General features: G+C 37.5%; 2 protein-coding genes and 1 non-coding gene across 3 annotated transcripts; 2 read left to right on the top strand and 1 right to left on the bottom strand.

Annotated features, from left to right (window-relative positions):
- Nucleotides 1–5,974: 5,974 nt before the first annotated feature.
- Nucleotides 5,975–7,485, bottom strand: LOC113713070 (uncharacterized protein At5g48480). Its single transcript, XM_027236792.2, has 2 exons — nucleotides 7,055–7,485; nucleotides 5,975–6,413 (listed from the first exon to the last, which is right to left on the bottom strand). The coding sequence occupies exons 1-2, from the start codon at nucleotides 7,333–7,335 to the stop codon at nucleotides 6,197–6,199; spliced, it is 498 nt and encodes a 165-aa protein (XP_027092593.1). The 5' UTR covers nucleotides 7,336–7,485; the 3' UTR covers nucleotides 5,975–6,196.
- A 2,391-nt stretch (nucleotides 7,486–9,876) lies between these two features.
- On the top strand, nucleotides 9,877–9,949 carry TRNAK-UUU (transfer RNA lysine (anticodon UUU)). Its single transcript has one exon. It is a non-coding gene; the product is annotated as a tRNA-Lys (tRNA).
- Nucleotides 9,950–9,953: 4 nt separating this feature from the next.
- On the top strand, nucleotides 9,954–14,297 carry LOC113713065 (protein PEP-RELATED DEVELOPMENT ARRESTED 1, chloroplastic-like). The gene is made up of 9 exons (XM_027236780.2): nucleotides 9,954–10,380; nucleotides 11,465–11,620; nucleotides 11,979–12,047; nucleotides 12,141–12,311; nucleotides 12,772–12,915; nucleotides 13,072–13,230; nucleotides 13,329–13,394; nucleotides 13,674–13,733; nucleotides 14,042–14,297. The coding sequence occupies exons 1-9, from the start codon at nucleotides 10,075–10,077 to the stop codon at nucleotides 14,084–14,086; spliced, it is 1,176 nt and encodes a 391-aa protein (XP_027092581.1). The 5' UTR covers nucleotides 9,954–10,074; the 3' UTR covers nucleotides 14,087–14,297.
- The last annotated feature ends 3,804 nt before the right edge of the window (nucleotides 14,298–18,101 follow it).

Genomic DNA, 18,101 nt, shown 5'->3' with positions numbered 1-18,101 from the left:
AAGGTTTCTGCAATTATCCCAATAGTCTAATGCTAAAGCTGAACAGTAGTACTAGTAGTAGTAGTAGTCCCAGATAGATAGATAGACAGAGTATTTGCAGTTTTGCATTGCAGTGTTGATGGGTCAACAACACTATAGAGGTATCAGCTGCAGCTGCAGGTTTTTAAACTTTGAATACAGGGATAACCAACTCCCTTTAACGGAGTTCGCGATCATTTTTAGTGTGGGTGGGAGGTTCAAGAGATCAAGAGTTCAAGAATTCAATTCTTATCTTTCATCAAAAAATTATCACTTAATGTAATCTTGCTTAAGATTGGTGTGGGTGTAAAGTAGGTATGATCCGATAGTGATTTAGTTACCGTCGATTTCCGTGATCATTCAAAACTCTTTTCTTTTAAGTGGAAGAATTTGAGTTGCCCGTGGAGTATCCGGTACAAACATGCAATTCTCCACTAGTATATATATAACTCCGGAAATCACTGGGCAATGGCTCAGTGGCCATCAAGGAGGGACTTAAATCCTTCCTTGGATTATAGGTGAGGATTCGAATTTTACCTGCAGCGAAAAAAATCTAAGAGTTGTGTCATAGCATTCCCTTGATCTAGTTGGATCTGTATATCCACTAACCCCTACAACAGTCTTCTTAGGCTCCCCCTCTCTCTAGATTAGGATAGAGTAGGTTATACAAATGTATCGTTGTTGACAAAAAAAAAAAATATATATATATAACTTCGTACCTTTGCATAGCAGCTAGCTACTCGGAGATAATCTTCTTAACCACCCATTTAATTGGCAAGAGATTCATTCTCTCTTATCTCGAGGCTACTACTAGCAAGTTCTGAATTTGAAAACCAAATGGAGCGGTAGATTGATACTAGTAAAGTCCAGCTTCATTGCGCTTCCGTCCCAAGAATTAATAACAATTAATATTTCCTACTATAATTGAACATTGGCGTGTTGCTACAGTCTAATTTTTGACTCCTCCTCGCCGATTTATTGAATCTCTTCCACCGGAGAATCCATGCATTGGACAACGAATCTTTATATAAACCTATCCATAAGAAGCACAAATAACTCCGTGTGATTCTCCACAAGAAATGCATTATTATTGATTGGTTGATCGGATCCTGCCCCTGTGGGATGACATTGCAGCACCTGAAGTTCATTCTACTGTAGCGTCTGCGTCGCATTGAGAACCGGGTTTGACTTTTACATTATTGATTCTAAGCTTAGCTAATGGGGAGACCAACTAATAGCCAGGGTTGCCTGCCCACCTCAACATCGGCTTCTCGACAAAGGAAAACGACCATTCAATTTCATCCATTATGGAGGGCGTCCCAGCCGAGTTTGCCCTTTGGTTCTTTCATTGTGCTCCGCACATAACGTATAGTCAAATTGGATACGTCGTCCTGTATACAGATTCTATCGGTCTGGTTAGTCGGATTTTTAGGACACAAGCCCATTGGCCCAATACCCATCGTCGTCCGAAGCCTGAAAGCCGTCCCATTATTCTAATTGTCTGGATTTGGGTCGTTAACGCTTGCAACGGCAAAGGTTTTTCTTTCGCTCATGGGTGGGTGGTTGAGATTAACTCTTCCTTTTCTTTCTTTCTTTTTTTTTTTTCTGTGCTGCTGAACAACAAAAGAGATGCCAATTTTCGGCTTAGGTGGCAAAAATTTATTGGTTCAGTTGGTAACACAAATTGATTCAGTTGATAAGAACGAGTCTCTTCCAATCGTATGTACGAATCCCACTGCCGGCAATGTGAGAGTTGTGTTTGTGGGTTATATGTAAGAATCTCTGTCTGTGTGATTTCAAATGCATGTCTCGACTTGAAAAAGTTCAAAATAGTTGTAGAGCCTTGAGTAAATTTCACAAAACGTACACAAAATAGTAAATTTGTAATATTAATAATTTAATTAAAAAAAATGTGATTACTCGAATGGACTCGTTGAGCCTTTAAACCTTTGAGTACTAGAATTCGGAGTTCGAGTTCAACTTGTAAACTCAAACTTGACTCGAGTTTGGCCAAAGTTGAGCTATTGATTGAGTTATTTGCGAGTTGAAATCGAGTGACCCGAATCTTTTGCATCCCTAGTATCTGCTCTACACTGCAACACCTTCAACAAACTATTTGAACGAAAATATTTAACATATGAAACTCGATGGGAGCCTAAACTATGACATAATTTCATTGCATTATGTATGCCAGGCCATGAGTTCATAGTGGAATTGCTAATGAATATGGAGAAGACAACTAAATCCTCGCTTTGTTCCATAAAACGATGATTTGACCATCCTAATTGCCAACGTATCAACAAACTAGGCCAATAAACTTAGAACTAACAAACCACAGCCGGATTAGAGTACATCCGGACTACAAGAAACAAACACACAAAAAAAGACAAACTCAAAATCATACCTTCCAATCTATTCCCGACATCTAGTAAAATTCCAGACCATTCTATGACCACAAAAATTCAATAAAGAAGATTGGTTCAGGAAACGTACCCAATTACCAAAGCCACAAACATTAGATGACCCCTCTGCATTTCACCACCCGTGACTCGTATGATTGTATCAACTTTAAAGCCGTTCGTGCCAAATTCTAAGTCACGGGCTCACACTTATTATTATTATTTTCGCGGAAGGACTCTAACACTCTATATAAATCTTCAAGACATGCATGTAAGTTAGCCATAAGCCACTCAAGATCGCAATTGAGCAACCAACACTAAAATAATGGCGGAGATGGGAAGTGGAATTGGAAGCAAAACAGTGGCAGTAGCAGTAATGCTGGTGGTGCTGGTGGGACTAGGATGCCCTGAATGGTCAAGGGCTATGAGCTTGTGTAACATGGACGAGAAGGGACTAATGGCATGCAAGCCATCAGTGACACCACCACCGCCCGACCCGGTCGATCCCACCTCCGATTGTTGCGATGCCCTCAAAGGGGCGGACTTGAAATGCTTGTGTTCTTATAAGAACTCCTTCACGTTGCCCTCTCTTGGGATTGATCCTGACCTTGCCTTGGCACTCCCATCCAAATGCAACCTCGCCCTTCCTCCAGATTGTTAAAAGGTCATCAATTAATATTCCTCCTCCACTAACAAGCCGTGGATCTCTAAGATATTCCATTCATCGAGCATGACTTAAATTTACTGAGTAGTATATAAAAAGAATTATAAGTTTTTAGACTATTGATCAACTTTTGTTTTGCATTCTTCCAGGTACGTACGAGGAGTATACATGCTGGCAATGGCCTTCATTATATGGATCACATATAGTTAATTGGTTGAGAGCTGGGACTGCAGTTTTATGGAGTAGTACTGTTTTAATTAGCATCGTCGTTGTACGTATATGGTTTGTAATAGCAACCTGAATTATAGCCGAATCAGCATGGAAGTCTGAAGATCCCTATTGTGGTGTTTGTTGTGTGGTGTAAGAATTAATTCCTCTCTTTTAAGTCTTTGACCACGCTTATTCTGAAACATGAAATCTGCGGCAGGGCAAATGCATGAAATGAATGCCTCTTTGGGTAAAGCTTACAGGGTAAACATACAAGATTAGAGTCGGTTAAACCTGTTTACGTAATAGTTATTATGTCTACGGAGTAGAATAAATGAGACTTAACATTACGAGATGCTAAAGTATTGTCATTTCTGTGCCAAGCTGTTTCTACTCTCTATAGACTGCTACACTCTCTTTCTTTATTGGCCAAATCTTTGTAACCGTGGCCGTAGCATGTATGAAGCAGTCAGGTCTATATGATTCTATGGCTCCTGAGATTTGGGGGGAGTCCATGATGGTGGGAGATAAATGACAATGGATCAATTACGGTTCTGTCCAACATTCGATTATTTTTCACCGAGGAGTGGCCCAAGTTCAACAACCCTGAATTAGTATCCTAGGACCCTGCCATATGCACAACAATCCATGCTTTTTCAACAGGCCCAAAAAGCTAACCACAGGGTCCAAGATGACTGACCCCCAAAAGAAAAATACTGTAGAAATTAATAACGGCGGCATTAGATGAATGTCAAATGTTGATTAAAAGGGAAAAGAATACATACAATTGGCTATTGGAAAAATTCATAGTCCGATGCATAATTCGGGAAACTTGGAAGTTCAGTTTTTATTCAATTCACGAAATCTGATTACATGCACAAATCTAGCCATTATGCGCAAGTTAGGAACATTGGGCCTGTGGAATTTCACTTTCTATGCTTCCGGTACTTTACCAATATCAATGCTGACATGTTCTTTTCCAAGTTTTATGTCGATTTCAATACCCAACCAGCGTTGCTAGCTGAGAAGCTAAAACGACTTTAGTTCGATGAGATTGTCACGTAAACTTTGTTAACACCAACAGGATTGTAGGTTTCTACTTTGATGTATTAAAAAATTTTTGTTCTCTTCATTTCCTTGTCCGTTGGTGTATGATGGATAGTTCACAAAATAACAAATACAGTACAGGAAAAGGGTAATCAAGGACGCTGATGAATAAAAGCTAAAAGCTTTAACAATCAATATACCCAAAAATAAAAATGACGTGAATAAATCAATAACTATAACTCTTCTTAGAATTAACATTTTAAAAGCAAAATTACACTAGAGTACTATAGGATCGGTGAGTCGTCATAGGAGAGAGCAGAAAGGCTAAAAGCTTTTTCTTTTTTCTTTTTTTTTTTTCGGGTGTCTAAGCAAAACGCTGAAAGGTTTGCTGCGTAAGATATATTCAGATTTACTTGGAAGCTTGTACCTTAAAAATATAAAACTAATCTAATACGTTTATTGTTCCGACAATCGAATGAATGTCCCTGAATTTGACTGTTGGTTTTGCCCAGGCAATCCCTGCATCAACAGTGGTCATTTTGCAGCATTCCGCATTTTTGTGCCCCTTCCCTAAAGATTAATCGGCCAATCCTGACACTAACCAATTAGTTTACTTTTAATGAACCTAATTAATACTCTTTTAGCCAGAATCAACCAAGTATTCTTCTAAGACGAGAAAAGAGAAACAATAGGAATACAGCATAATCGCGTGCCAAGCCAGTAGGGGGTAAGCTCGTGCGTCAAGCCAAATAAACAAAGCTATAGCTGAAACCGGAATTGTTAGCACCACCAACATTTATATTTTGTCAGCCATCAATTTTAACTCCCACTCTTTAACTTATGTCAGATGAGGGCTTGAGTAGACCAAGGGAAACTAGGAGGAAAAGTTCCTACCTCCCAAATCAAAAGACACAATACTACACACCTTTCAAATTTTATTGCAAGCGTAGAGATTAATTTCTAATCTGTGATCAAACCTGCACTTTATCTAATATAACCAATCCGCCTAAAGAGAATCGGTTCCACCCTCCCAACATTAACTCACGAGAAATCCACGAAAGGTTACTGGGACCACATCTCTCTGTTAATTTAACGGCCAAGCTCATACCAATACGCAGAGCTGCTCGCCTGAACGTAATTATAGTTTTGCGTTTTCAACGCTCTAATGCATGGCAATGCCTGCCGTTCGTACAACTACTAGTGCCCTAATTTTCAAACCCCCAGACCCCACTTCTCCACACTTCGGGCCCCCCTTTTTACCCCATCCAACCTTAACAACGCCGCCCAAGGCCTTTTTCATTCGTCGAAGTCTCCAACCAGTAATTTAAACAATATAATACTAATCCTTAATAATCATATCAAAGTAAGATACTATAGTCTTACAAAGTAACAACTATAAACCACCACCACCTAGAACCCGCATAACCCATTACACTCTCCAAGTCCAAGGACGTGTCCCTCACCATCGGATATGGGGTTGTCGAAAAGTCAGCACTACCCCTTATCCTTTCACCATAAAACCCTCATTCAAGCCATTAGTTGAGGTAGCTTTAGAAACATGCAACTAACCACAAAAGCAAATCACAAAGCACATAATGCAAGACCTTAACTACTAAGCCGTTTCAGCCGAGAGAGGGAATTAAAGTTGCAATGGATCATCAACATTGTTTCGAACCCAAAATACCATAATGATGTTTCTAAGCATCTAACCAGCTACTGCAGTTTCTGGTATTTAATAATACTAGCTTAATATCTGCAATGCTACCGGACTTGACTGTTTGAGACAAAACGATAATACGACTGGATCGAGTACTAGTAAAAGTTAGAGATGAGAGACATGATGGTTTAGATCCAACGCCTTTTAAGCCTCCACGTCAGCAGAGGCACTCGCAGGCGAGCAAACCAGCCAAACATTTCCGTACGGATCCTTGAGCTTCACCACGCGCCCATCACCACCGCAACAATCAGCCTCACTCACATCCTCCGAGATGGCTCCGGCACCCACAGCCTTCTCCACCGCAGCTTCAACCTCCTCAGTCTCCAGGCAGAAAGCCACTCCGCCTCCAACTGTTTTCACTCTGGACGGAATTAAAAACAGTGTTATGGTGAATGAAGTGAAATAAAAAATGCAAAAAAAAAAACGAACCCTAAAGCAATGAAAAGATCGCACGGAAAGCGAAAAAGTAAAAAACATACGGGAAAACACCGTCCAACCACAAAAAAATTGGAGAGGCGATGTAAAAGAGTTGAGCTCAAAAATTAAAAGATTAGCGCAAAAAATGTCGGTCGACTCCATTTACCCACGTAATTAATACAAAAAATAAGTAAAAAAATAATACAACTATATTTCAGAGGGGGAAAATGGTAATGACAACTAACGTTCACCGAAATATTATGAGCAAAGGACAGACACATCATAAAACTACCAAAACTAGGAAAAAAATCATATAAATGAAATTTTAGCTGTTAAAAAATGATCATACATACTTTTTATCGTTTTAGAATATCCTGATACAAGACAACCAACAACAGAATAATAACCACCTCAACAGAAGAACCAAAAGACCAAGATAAATTAAACAAACAACAAAATAACGTAAAATAAGCCTCGTTCATAAATATCGTTTTGATAATACAGATCCATCCAAACAGCAAGCAAAAAATCGTACGGAGATCATTTCAGCGCTAGCAAAAATTTAAAAAAGGACGGAAAACGTACGGAGCACGGGAGTCATCAGCAATGAGGTCAGAGACGAGGAAGGAAAAGGAACCAAGCTTGAGTTCAGCAGAAAGAAGGAGAGGAAGCTCCTGCTCGGCCTTCCTCTTAGGATGCACAGTACGGTTAACCTCTTCGGCTCCAAATGCCACCTTGTAAAACTGTACGGCGTCGTTCGCCTTTGGTGCCTCCACGAACAGCCACGGCTTCGCCACCTTGAAAACCACCTCCTTCACAGCCGCTCCGTTGGGTGCAGCGCCTGCGTTGTGAGCCTCCTGCGCCATCGCAAATGAAGAAGAGGAAAAGAGAGCAGAAAACTATAAAACCCTAAGTGAGAGAAAATGCGGAACAGAGAGCGAAGGTGAGACTTAGACAGAGAGGGAGGGAGAGAAGGAGTGAGAAAAGCGACTGAAAAAATGGATAAATGGAGGAACGTTGGGTCTGCAGATGTGGGGTCATTTATAGGAAGCGCAGAAGCGGAAACGGTAGTGCTTTAGTATTTTTATCGGGTTGGGGGAGGTAAATATCGGAACTAAAGTATTCTTGGAGAACAAGTTGACTGTTTGCCATTGCGTTTGTATTTTATTTCGGTAATGCCATGCATTCAGCAGTTGGGGGGCATCGGGAAATGGAAGGCTCGTCCTGTAAAATTGGGAAGACCCGATTAGCCTTTGGTTTTGTGGGTTTTACGGGGGATGCCATCTTTCACTGGGCAGAAACAGCCAAATCTCAGATGATTTCCTTGTCATAAGTTCTGTTGGCGTGTCAGTGAAAGGGAAATAAAAAAGAAAAATAGAAAAGAGAAAAGTTGAAAACCAGCATGCATTAATGAATTTGTCCGTTTCCCAGTGGTAAAGTTCATTGGAAGACTGGAACGACTAACAACACGTCGTAGTGCCCCTGCTTCTAAGTTCTAACGTGACGGGGTGCGTGACTTGAGGTTTAGGCTAGAGGGATGTACGCAGTACTACTACTAGCATGAGAATAAAGGGGGAAAATATCCTTTTACCACCATAGAAGTTAGAATTTTTCTAGTTGATGCGCAATAGATAATTGTTAAGATATCTAAATTACACTTAAAATATCATACCATATAGATACACCATCTATGAATTGTGACACTTTTTTAAATTAACTACATTTTTTTATAAAGAAATATAGAACTTGATATTCCTTTTAACAAAAACTCAATGGACATCCATTAAATGTAACGATAAAATTAATAGTCATACCATTTTAAGTATGTATTCATTTGGATTTTAGGAAAATATTTCTCGACGTCAGCATAAATAAAAAACGAGTCAGATTTAGATGAACTTCTATTTACGCTTTCAAATAATTCAATGATAACGTATGAAATCTTTTACCGTTAGTGATGGATTTTATCTTTAATAACGTGTATCCAATTGGCACTACGCCAAGTAAAGAAAAACCCTAATGAAATAGCCAATCCATATTTGGAAGAAAATGATGAAATATCCAACGTTCAATTATAATAGCCGCTAGAAATGCCATCCTTTTTTTTTTTTTTTTTGGGAGGAAAGGTCATCGATTCGAATCAAGTCTATGGCTTCATGGATGGTTCCTAAACGTTTTCACAAGGTTGAGAATTTAAATCACTACTGTATAGTGTTTGAAATTAGCACATATATATATATATATATATATATTTCATTTCTAAATTAGAGACGTGTGTTCTTGAAATAACTTTTAAATGTTGGTCTTAATTGAAGTATAGATTACGTCCCCCCCCCCCCCCCCCCCCCCCCCCCCAAAAAAATGGTCTTAATATATGTATTCCGGAACCTCTCAATCTATGGGTCGACATGGATTCTTGGAAACGAAATGGCATTCTCGATTCTCAAATCTCAAATGACATGAGTAGTGTCCTTATTAGCTACTACTTTTTTTGAAGTTTAATAAAAAGCGAAAGTTTTTTGCCATTCTTTTTAAATTACTGGCATTAACAAAATTAAAACGGAAATATATTAACCCAGAAAATGTAAAATGAGGAAGGCGGTGCTAAAACTGCGGCCATTTTTTCTTTTGGGCCTGTTTGCCGCTTTGTTTCTTGGGCATATCTCCACATTGGGAGGGTGTAGTTGGAGCCCATCGCCTTGACAAGGGGAATCAAAGTAGGAATTAATCAGCCATAACAAGGCCCGTCAATAAATAAATTTCCTTTTGTTGGATGTGTGAAGAGAGAAATGCGGCCCTTTAAGGCCCAATGGACTAAGTATTACTACGTTAAGTATATTATTATTAGTATTAATCACCACTTAACTCATAGAACTTCTACCTTGCATTCAAATCTTCGATTAATACATAGAAACAGTAGCAATAGAGGAATTGCTTGGTCAAAGGCAGTCCTACATTGGAATATTGGCAATTGTCCAGTTTAGAGTGCCGAATGTCAACTGTCTTAATGGGTGTGTTTGAATATCATATTATTTTAAATATTATATAAAATAATTATTATAATTTATGTGTGATATAATATATTTGAAATAAAAACTTAATTAAAAAGATAAAACGATGTATTAAAAAAATATGTTTGTGATACAAGCAAATAATTTTTTGATACATAACACATTGATTGTCTTTTACCAATTACCTCAACCAATGACTGTATTTGATTGTTCGCTATTATTGCAAATCGTTTGGAAATTGAAACTCACATAGTAATACGGCAATTTCAAAAGTCAAAGCAAATTTTTTTTTTTTTTTGGGTAAGAAAAGAAAAGATCAAAGTAAGTATTATGGACGTGACTGGACCTGGTAAATTCGTGGTTAGTCTTCCTAATCAGCATAGGCCACTGTGCGGGGCCGTCTTAGCTCAGCCGGTAGAGCGCATGGCTTTTAACCATGTGGTCGTGGGTTCGATTCCCACAGACGGCGTCGGGATGCCACTTGTTTTCTTTTCGTTGGCAGAAGAAAGAAAATCCGGGGTTTAGCGATGGGGTGACGGGTTTTTGGGCTCCAAGCCGGCATCTGGTAAACCCACATAGTCAGTTTCCTCCTCCATGGCCTCTTTCTCCGTTACCTCCGTCGCAGCTTCTGGGACGACTTATTTAATTCCATCAAAATTTCTCAGTACACAAAAATGGCGTAATTCTTTTCCCACGAAACCCAAGTGGCAGCTAAAGAGACGAAAGTTCTTGGCTCCATGCTCCACTTTTGAAGCCAGTGGAGGTTTTCCAGTGGATCAAGAAAGTAGCAGCAGTAGTGGTTCAAGGCAAGAAAACCAAAACTGGGGCCCATCCCAATATGAATCTCTACTCAAAGGTGGTGACCAGGTTACCTCTGTCCTAGAAGAGATGGCCAAGCTCGTAAGTTTTGCTCATTATTCCTTCTCCCAAGTCTCAAGTCCTAATTTACTAGGCCTTATCCTAATAACAAATTTCTTTTCTTTTTGGGTTGTGCACTTTCCTGTTCAACTGCCTTTTATTTTGGTGAAAATCTTGATTCATCTTACTTCACTAATTATTAATTGCTATTTTGATATTCCTTATCAGGAAAAACAATTGTATGATCTCAAACCTTCATTTGTTTTGGGAGTTAAAAAAAGTAGAACTTAGAAGTTAAATATTTAGTAGAATGAAAGCTGTAAATACTTAACCTAAACCTTGCTGCATTCTAAGGAGCCCAACAGGATTTACTGCTGCAAAATATATTATCGAAATGAATATGCTGAAATTCGTACCACTGCAGGATGGAGAGAGGTGCAATCCTGGAAAAAAAGTCTATCAAATTGAAATGTTTCAATCTTTTCCTATGTTATCTGCATAAAGGTGTTATATTTTTAAAGATGTGGATAATGTGATTGATATTTCCTCACAAATGATACAATGAAAAAGGGGGGATTTCGAGTGAAGATTCAGATGTTTGTTAAATAAGAGGAAAAAGATAACTATAGGTAAAAAGAAAACCACGAACCACATTCTGTTTCCAGAAAAGTCGCCAATTCTACTATATTTTTTATTGTGGCGATTAGCACATCAAATATGCTTTGATTTCACTCTCTTTGGATTTTAATTGTGTTTACTTGTAGTCTGCTTCCAGGTTTCATGTTGGTCGTAGAGTATGCTAGTCTTATCTTGCGTGTTAGTCGATAATGACTGCATGTGTCTTTGTAGAAATAGTTAAATCTTACTCTGCGGTGTAGACTTGTTGTTTCTGTACGTTGTTATAACTAAGATTTTGATCCAGACTATACACTTGCTTGAGTTTCTTCTTATTCCAATTCTTCTGCATGTGTATTCAAGATGTTAGACTGAGAGAATAGTTTCTATCAGCTGGAATGAAGTTTTGAATTACTGCATCTATCCTATTGATAAGCTCCTACTGTATTCTCAATCTCATATCTGGAAATTAAAGTTGTCGTATTTTTCTGATTCATGCATGTCGCAACAGTTGGAAGACATGAATATGGATGAAGCATCTGAGGAGGTGGCAGTACAATTGGCTGCCCAAGGAGTTATTGGGAAGAGAGTGGATGAAATGGAGTCAGGGTTTATGATGGCCCTTGATTACATGATCCAGATTGCCGAAAAGGACCAGGATGAAAAAGTAATGATTTAATATCTCCATTAGTGTTCCATTCTTTTGGGCTATTGTCATCTTGTTGAGTGAGTATTATCTGTTAGCTGTTGTATATGCCTTTCTAGAACAATGGTTTTGCTGTTGTTAAAACTATTTGAAAAATAGCAAGAACAACTAGCTATAGTTGCAGGCATTCTTAGTTGTGCTGAAGCTTTAGAGATTTATTTAATCCTTCTGTTAAACCTACCTATAGCACAATAGTTTTGACATATCGGCTGCCATTTGCAGTATCCTATGTATTAAGCTCGTCGTTGCCAGGTTCTATTCAAATGATTGATTCACTCGAAATAGTATATTTTGACCATTATTACATGTTTCTTTTCAGCGCAAGTCACTGTTGGAGGTGATCAAGGAAACTGTACTATCCCATCTTACCAAGAAATGTCCCCCTCAGGTGAGGATATTACTTGGATTAGTAGTTTTAACTATCTATTTTGGTTATCAGGCTAAAAGTTCATCTTGGCAGTGAATTATTTTCATGGTGCAGGTCCAAGTAGTTGGATTGCTCTGCCGAACTCCTGGAAAAGAAAGCAGACATGAACTTCTCAGGCGAGTAGCTGCAGGCGGCGGTGTATTTGAAAACAATAGTGGCACAAAAATCCACCTTCCTGCAGCAAACCTGAATGAAATAGCTTGCCAGGCTGATGACATTCTAGAGGTTGTGCTCTTCTCAAAACTGAAGGAAGCATTTGTCATAAAAGATGGTTTTTCTATTATTTTATTATGCTTGCATAAAACCCTATGAATTTTTTTATTTTGAGTGAAAGAAAAGGTGGCAAAGTATTAAACCTTCTTCTTGATGAGATTGGGACTGATTATTCTTGAGAAGATTCATTTATCATAGGGGAAGAAAACATCTGTTCTGGCATTTGAGAACAGCTGAGTAACTCAAGAGGGGGAAATCTTTCCAAATTTCATCTGGTTTTCAGTTATTGATTCTGAATTGCTTTTTTTTTTTTGCCCCCCTGGCCTAAGTTCCAACCAGTGATTTAGATTATCATATTCGTCATTACCTAATCTAAATTGCAAACTCCATTATACATTTTGCAGACAATACTGGTCAATGCTTCTTTGCTGATTAACTGGTTAAAACTCATTTTCTGATCTGCATTTTGCAGACAATGGAAACCCGTCCTGTTGTTCTTGACCGCAAGTTACTTGCAAGGCTTGTTTTGATACGAGAAGAAGCCAGGAATATGATGGGAGGTGGGATACTAGATGAAAGAAATGATCGTGGTTTTAGAACTCTCCCTCAGTCAGAGGTCCTTTTTTTCCTCTGAATTGATTCGTGATATTCCAGTTTTCATACATTACAGAGTCATTGCCTTATCAATTGGTAGTGTAATCCCTTGAACAATGTTATACATCACAGTTATTTTGGTATAAGAATTATTTGGTGTGATATTGTGATAATGCAGGTCAACTTTTTAACCAAGCTTGTAGCTCTGAGACCGGGGAAAACTGTTCGTGAGATGATAAAAAATGTTATGCAAGGAAAGGATGAAGGTGCTGATGATTCCCCTGGGAATGAGGAGATTGGCAGTGAGGGAAGGATCTCAAGTGGGATTGCAGGAAAGGTATGATTTAATCAAATATCTAATTATTGAAACAAGTCTTGAAAAACTATGTCTAGTTAGGATGAATCTATTTATAACCCTCTAATCTTGTTATTCAGGCTAGCGTTACTGGTGTGAAACCGTTACCTGTTCGCCCTGGAATGTTTCTTGAGACAGTTTCCAAGGTATCCAGTTGTTACATGGATGATTGTGGCTTTTTCAGATAAAAGTTTTGATAGGAGATTTTGTCAAATATGGGATGCATATAGACTGACGTTTTCTAATAAGGCCGGAAAAGTTAGAAAGAAAGAGTCATAATGGCATGTCAAATATTGAAGCAATTTCAGAATCAAATGTAATCAAGTTCATGGAAACTCATAGCACTTGTTGAATAAGGGCTTTCTACCAAAGAGAATCATTGAATCTCTATTTTCACTGATTCTTATCTTTGTTGGAACTTGTAGGTATTAAGTGGCATATATGCAGGGAATGTCTCTGGCATTACAGCACAGCAGTTAGAATGGGTGAGTAGATTTCTGTTTCTGAGTGCTTTCTAAGTTGGTTAAATTGACAACTTGCATTTGTTCCTTGGGAAAACCTAATAGGACCTTTTTTTTCGTCCTTCGGGATGTTAGTTAAATAGTGTTGGATAAATGTTCTAGTACCTTATAAGCTAATAGGTTTTTATGCTATGCTTTACAGTGGTGCGATTCACCAACCAATTTATTAGTAGGTTCTTCTGATTTCTGGTGCACTTTGTCAAAGCTTATTTACTTCTGCAGTTTGCAATTTTTTTATGGGCTAGTGCTGACTTCTAAGGTCTGTTATTCAGGTTCACGAGAATACGCTACAAATTCTTCAAGAAATTGCATTCTGATTTTCATTACAGCAAACAAAGATGCCGTACATAAAATTTTGAATAATGACTTAGGCTGTAGTGTTGTAGACATGTCAATGCTTGTAGTTGTAGACATGTCGATGCTTTTATGTGATATAGAACAAAAGGCATCACAATCTTTGTACATATGGACATATCAACTACATTTCAGTGCCCCTTTTTGGGTGTAAAAATATCTTCTTCCCTTTTATTCTGCATAGATTTACCTGGATGTTTTGCCCTTTGACCTTCAGCTGCTACAGATCCGTAATCCTGGGAGTCTTGCATCTATGTGTGCGCTAGGATATGTTTTGTTTCCCACATCTTGTAACTTAATAAGCATTCATTTTTTCTTGCTATTGGTGATTGGATTTACCTTAGGCTCTAGAACTGCAGAATCGCTATTCAAAGAAAGATGAATATGGATAAGCATTTTGCATCTTGCTCGGTTTTTTTTTTTGTCGGAAAGGAGCATTTAACTGTAGGAAAAAGAAGGTAAAGGATCTTATGATCATTACCTACGATCCTTTCCCGTTCCACAGTGTTTTTCTGGTTTGACTGCCTGTCATCAACCTTTTGGTGTGGCATAAATGTGACGAACTTTCTACTAGGATTTGACTGGTTTATGGTTTAATTAAAAGTTTCAACTTACTAATTCTCGTCATGATCGTTCTGATGAGAGTCATGAGACTAAGGATAAAGGCTTCTGGAAATGGAGATTCCATATGCTTAGAGACATCGAGTGTTTGTCTTTAGGGAAAATGACAGAAATGGTCCTTACATTTGAAATGATGCAAATTAGTTCCTCACATAAGCAAAGGATATAATAATAATAATGTTATTTGTACTCCATTTACGTTATTTGCACTCTCACTATTCCATTTTATCTTAATGAGACTGTATTACCCTTGCACTAATTTTCTTCTCCTTGCCCGTGAACTAACTTTACCAGATTTTCTCTTACATTCTAAAACTAATTAATTATTCCATTACACATTAAAATGGCTAATTTAAAATTGTCACCAATATGTATCATGGATTTTTTTTACAAAACTTTACGAAATTATATGATGTCAAAGATCAATCTAGCAATGCAATGTGAACAAATTTTAAACTTCAAGACAAAAAATAAATAAATAAATCTCAAAATTCAAAGATGATAAAAAATTGAGTACAATTACAATGTCTCATAATTAGGACACCAATGCTTCAAAAAAGTCTACTGAAAATAGCTCATATAGCCACTATAAAGGGAGTAAAGTTTTCTAATATACTTCAACAAAAGCATAACAACAAAAGAAATGAGGACAGGGGCAATACGGTTTCATTAAGATGAAAATGAAATAATGAGAGTGCAAATAATTTAAGGGGAGTGTAAATAATATTACCCTAAGCAAATTGCACCATTTTATTCCTAAAATCTATTTAAGGCAACTTTTTGGCTTGAAATTGTCACGCGACTATCACATGACCAAAAAATTTCAGGGACAAAAAAGACATCATATGCCCAATCCTACACCAATACGCTATATTCTAATCTGTTTATTTAAGCATTATTGGAATTAATTAATTAAATGATTGAATAATTAACCAACACGTATCTTTTTAAGAAAATAAGAAAGAATTAATTAGCATACAAATCCTTTATTCCGTACAAAACAATCCAACAAAGAATTTCCCAAATTGTTTCAAACATATTTGAACTCAAAATCATCTATCTTAATTAATAACAATAAAGAAGACTACGAAAAAAAATGAAGCACATTGATCTTGTAAACTTGAGATTGCCATGGAAAAGAAAATAAAAGAAAAAAAATTTAAAAAAACGGTAATGATAAATCATGAGTACATAATATCTTTTGTGCGATTGAAATCATAATTAAATCGTGGTCACATGATGAATTGAAGTGAAAAAATTTAATGAAATAGATTTTGGGACTAAAATGGTATATGATTTATATATGTAAGGTTCGAATTTGTATCATTTTACAAGTGAATGACTAAATAACTATAAATGCAGCATGCGAGGTGTTGTTGGTGTCCTTTTTTCTTATTTTGATTCTTTATTGAACTGTACATATTCTCTCAATTATCTCAAATCAAACACTCGTCCTTTTTATTTATTGCTACATAATGTTAATTTTTTTTAGAAGACTATTTGAAATTTACCACTTATTTAATTTCCTATAAGCGGTGCTAATGTTCCTAATTATTTAATGAATGTAGTTATATCGTGCACATTATGTTTCAGGGTTTTTTTTTTTTTGGAGGAGGGGGGGTTTAGAACTATGATTTGTACTTAAAACTTAATTCAAGTGTAGTTAAAACTTAAACTAAGGACGTATTACTATTGGACTCCATTCATACCCAAAGCTTCAGGCACTCCTTTCCTTTTCTTCTTTTGCATAAGCTGAAATTTAAGGAGTGTTGATATTATCGATTGAATATTTGTGTGTACCACATATTTAACTATTTGACACAAAAAATAAGTGGAAATTATGTACCATCTCAGTACTCAATAGTAGTATATTTCTAGTAAGTGAACTCTGGATAAATTCCGAGCATGAGTCGAACCATTCCATGCCCCCGGGGCTAGAGCGGGTGATTGTAACCTAGTTGGGCGAGAGCCTCCGCGCACGTTCGGATCCCGGGTAAACATTGGTGGGATGATGCTGGGCAGCCTCTCTCTCCATCCGTGAGATTAGTTGAGATCGTACGGTATTATCAGTCCATGAGTCCCAGATACCCACTACGAGGACAAAAAAAAAAAAAAAAAAAAGAGTCGAACCATTCCATACTTCTTTCCTATGTCCAATCAGTAGTAATGATGATAATGGCACTCAAGATCAAAAAATCACCAAGACGGGAAACCCATGTGTTGATTGGACCTACCTGTCCTTTAATGGTTACTGTGATCTCATAACTCAATAATAGTTGTCCTTGTACCACTCAAAAAAAAAAAAAAAAAAACGCTTGTATATCCTCCGTCCCCCATACTAATATGGGTTGGAGGAATATATTTAAAAAAAGAAGTTGCATAATAAAAAAGCAAGAAATGCTGCATATGCCTCCAATAATTTGTAGTAGTAGTAGTACTTAAACCCCCCCACCATTGCCTTTTTCTGTAGAGCAACGCAATTGGGAAGTGCTTATAGCAAGTGGAAGGGGCAAGTGCCATGGACTTGGGATTTGACACGCTCCACTCTACAAGTCTTTGGCACGCTGCCAGGGAAATTCGAGATTGCCCACGTGAGGTCCTGATTTTCGTATAATTACCTCACAGCCAATGTACTATATACCCCGACTGAGATTCATAGCGATAATTGAAGTATACACTCCACCGCTAAGAACTAAATAACTTTTTCTTTGGTATGACAGAACTGAAATACTTTAACTAAAATCACTTGGCATGTCCAAAGAGCAATCATGTTAATGCATCCAAATCAAAATTTAAACCCCCCTCCTCCTTAATTAATTTATCAGTAGTTTTTCTGCAAAAATGTAAAATTTTTTTACAAAAAACTGCAATCCAAAAGGACAAGTTCTCATGTACAAAATTCCCTCGACACTTGTCTCTCCTAGGTATTAAAATGACACAAGTATTAGTGACGCAACATCTTCCTTGCCCTTTATATTACTAACTAGATCTTCTGTCATTTTTGTCATATTTGTAATATTTTGTTAGAAAGCATGGAATTTTCAAAATCGATAATCGAGACGTGGGATAGAAATGTGACCATTTAGATAGACGGTCATGACCGTAATTTGATGTCACACGCTTTCAAACGCATCTAGACTAATAATTTGTCGTCATATGTTTCTGATTCAATCAACTAATTTAGGAATAGTTAAAGTAATGCTAATGGAAATGATGCTCGGCCAATTATGGGTCCAATGCGGACAGCCATGAATATCCTAATGCAGCAAAACATCAAAGCGGAAGGTCACGTCGTGTCTGGGTTGTGGAGTATTACAGTTATAAACGGAAGGGAGTAGTCTGGTTTAGTTAAGCCTC

This window comes from Coffea arabica, chromosome 1e (assembly GCF_036785885.1).
Source record: "Coffea arabica cultivar ET-39 chromosome 1e, Coffea Arabica ET-39 HiFi, whole genome shotgun sequence".
Taxonomy (NCBI): domain Eukaryota; kingdom Viridiplantae; phylum Streptophyta; class Magnoliopsida; order Gentianales; family Rubiaceae; genus Coffea; species Coffea arabica.
This window is presented reverse-complemented; position numbering and strand designations above follow the sequence as displayed.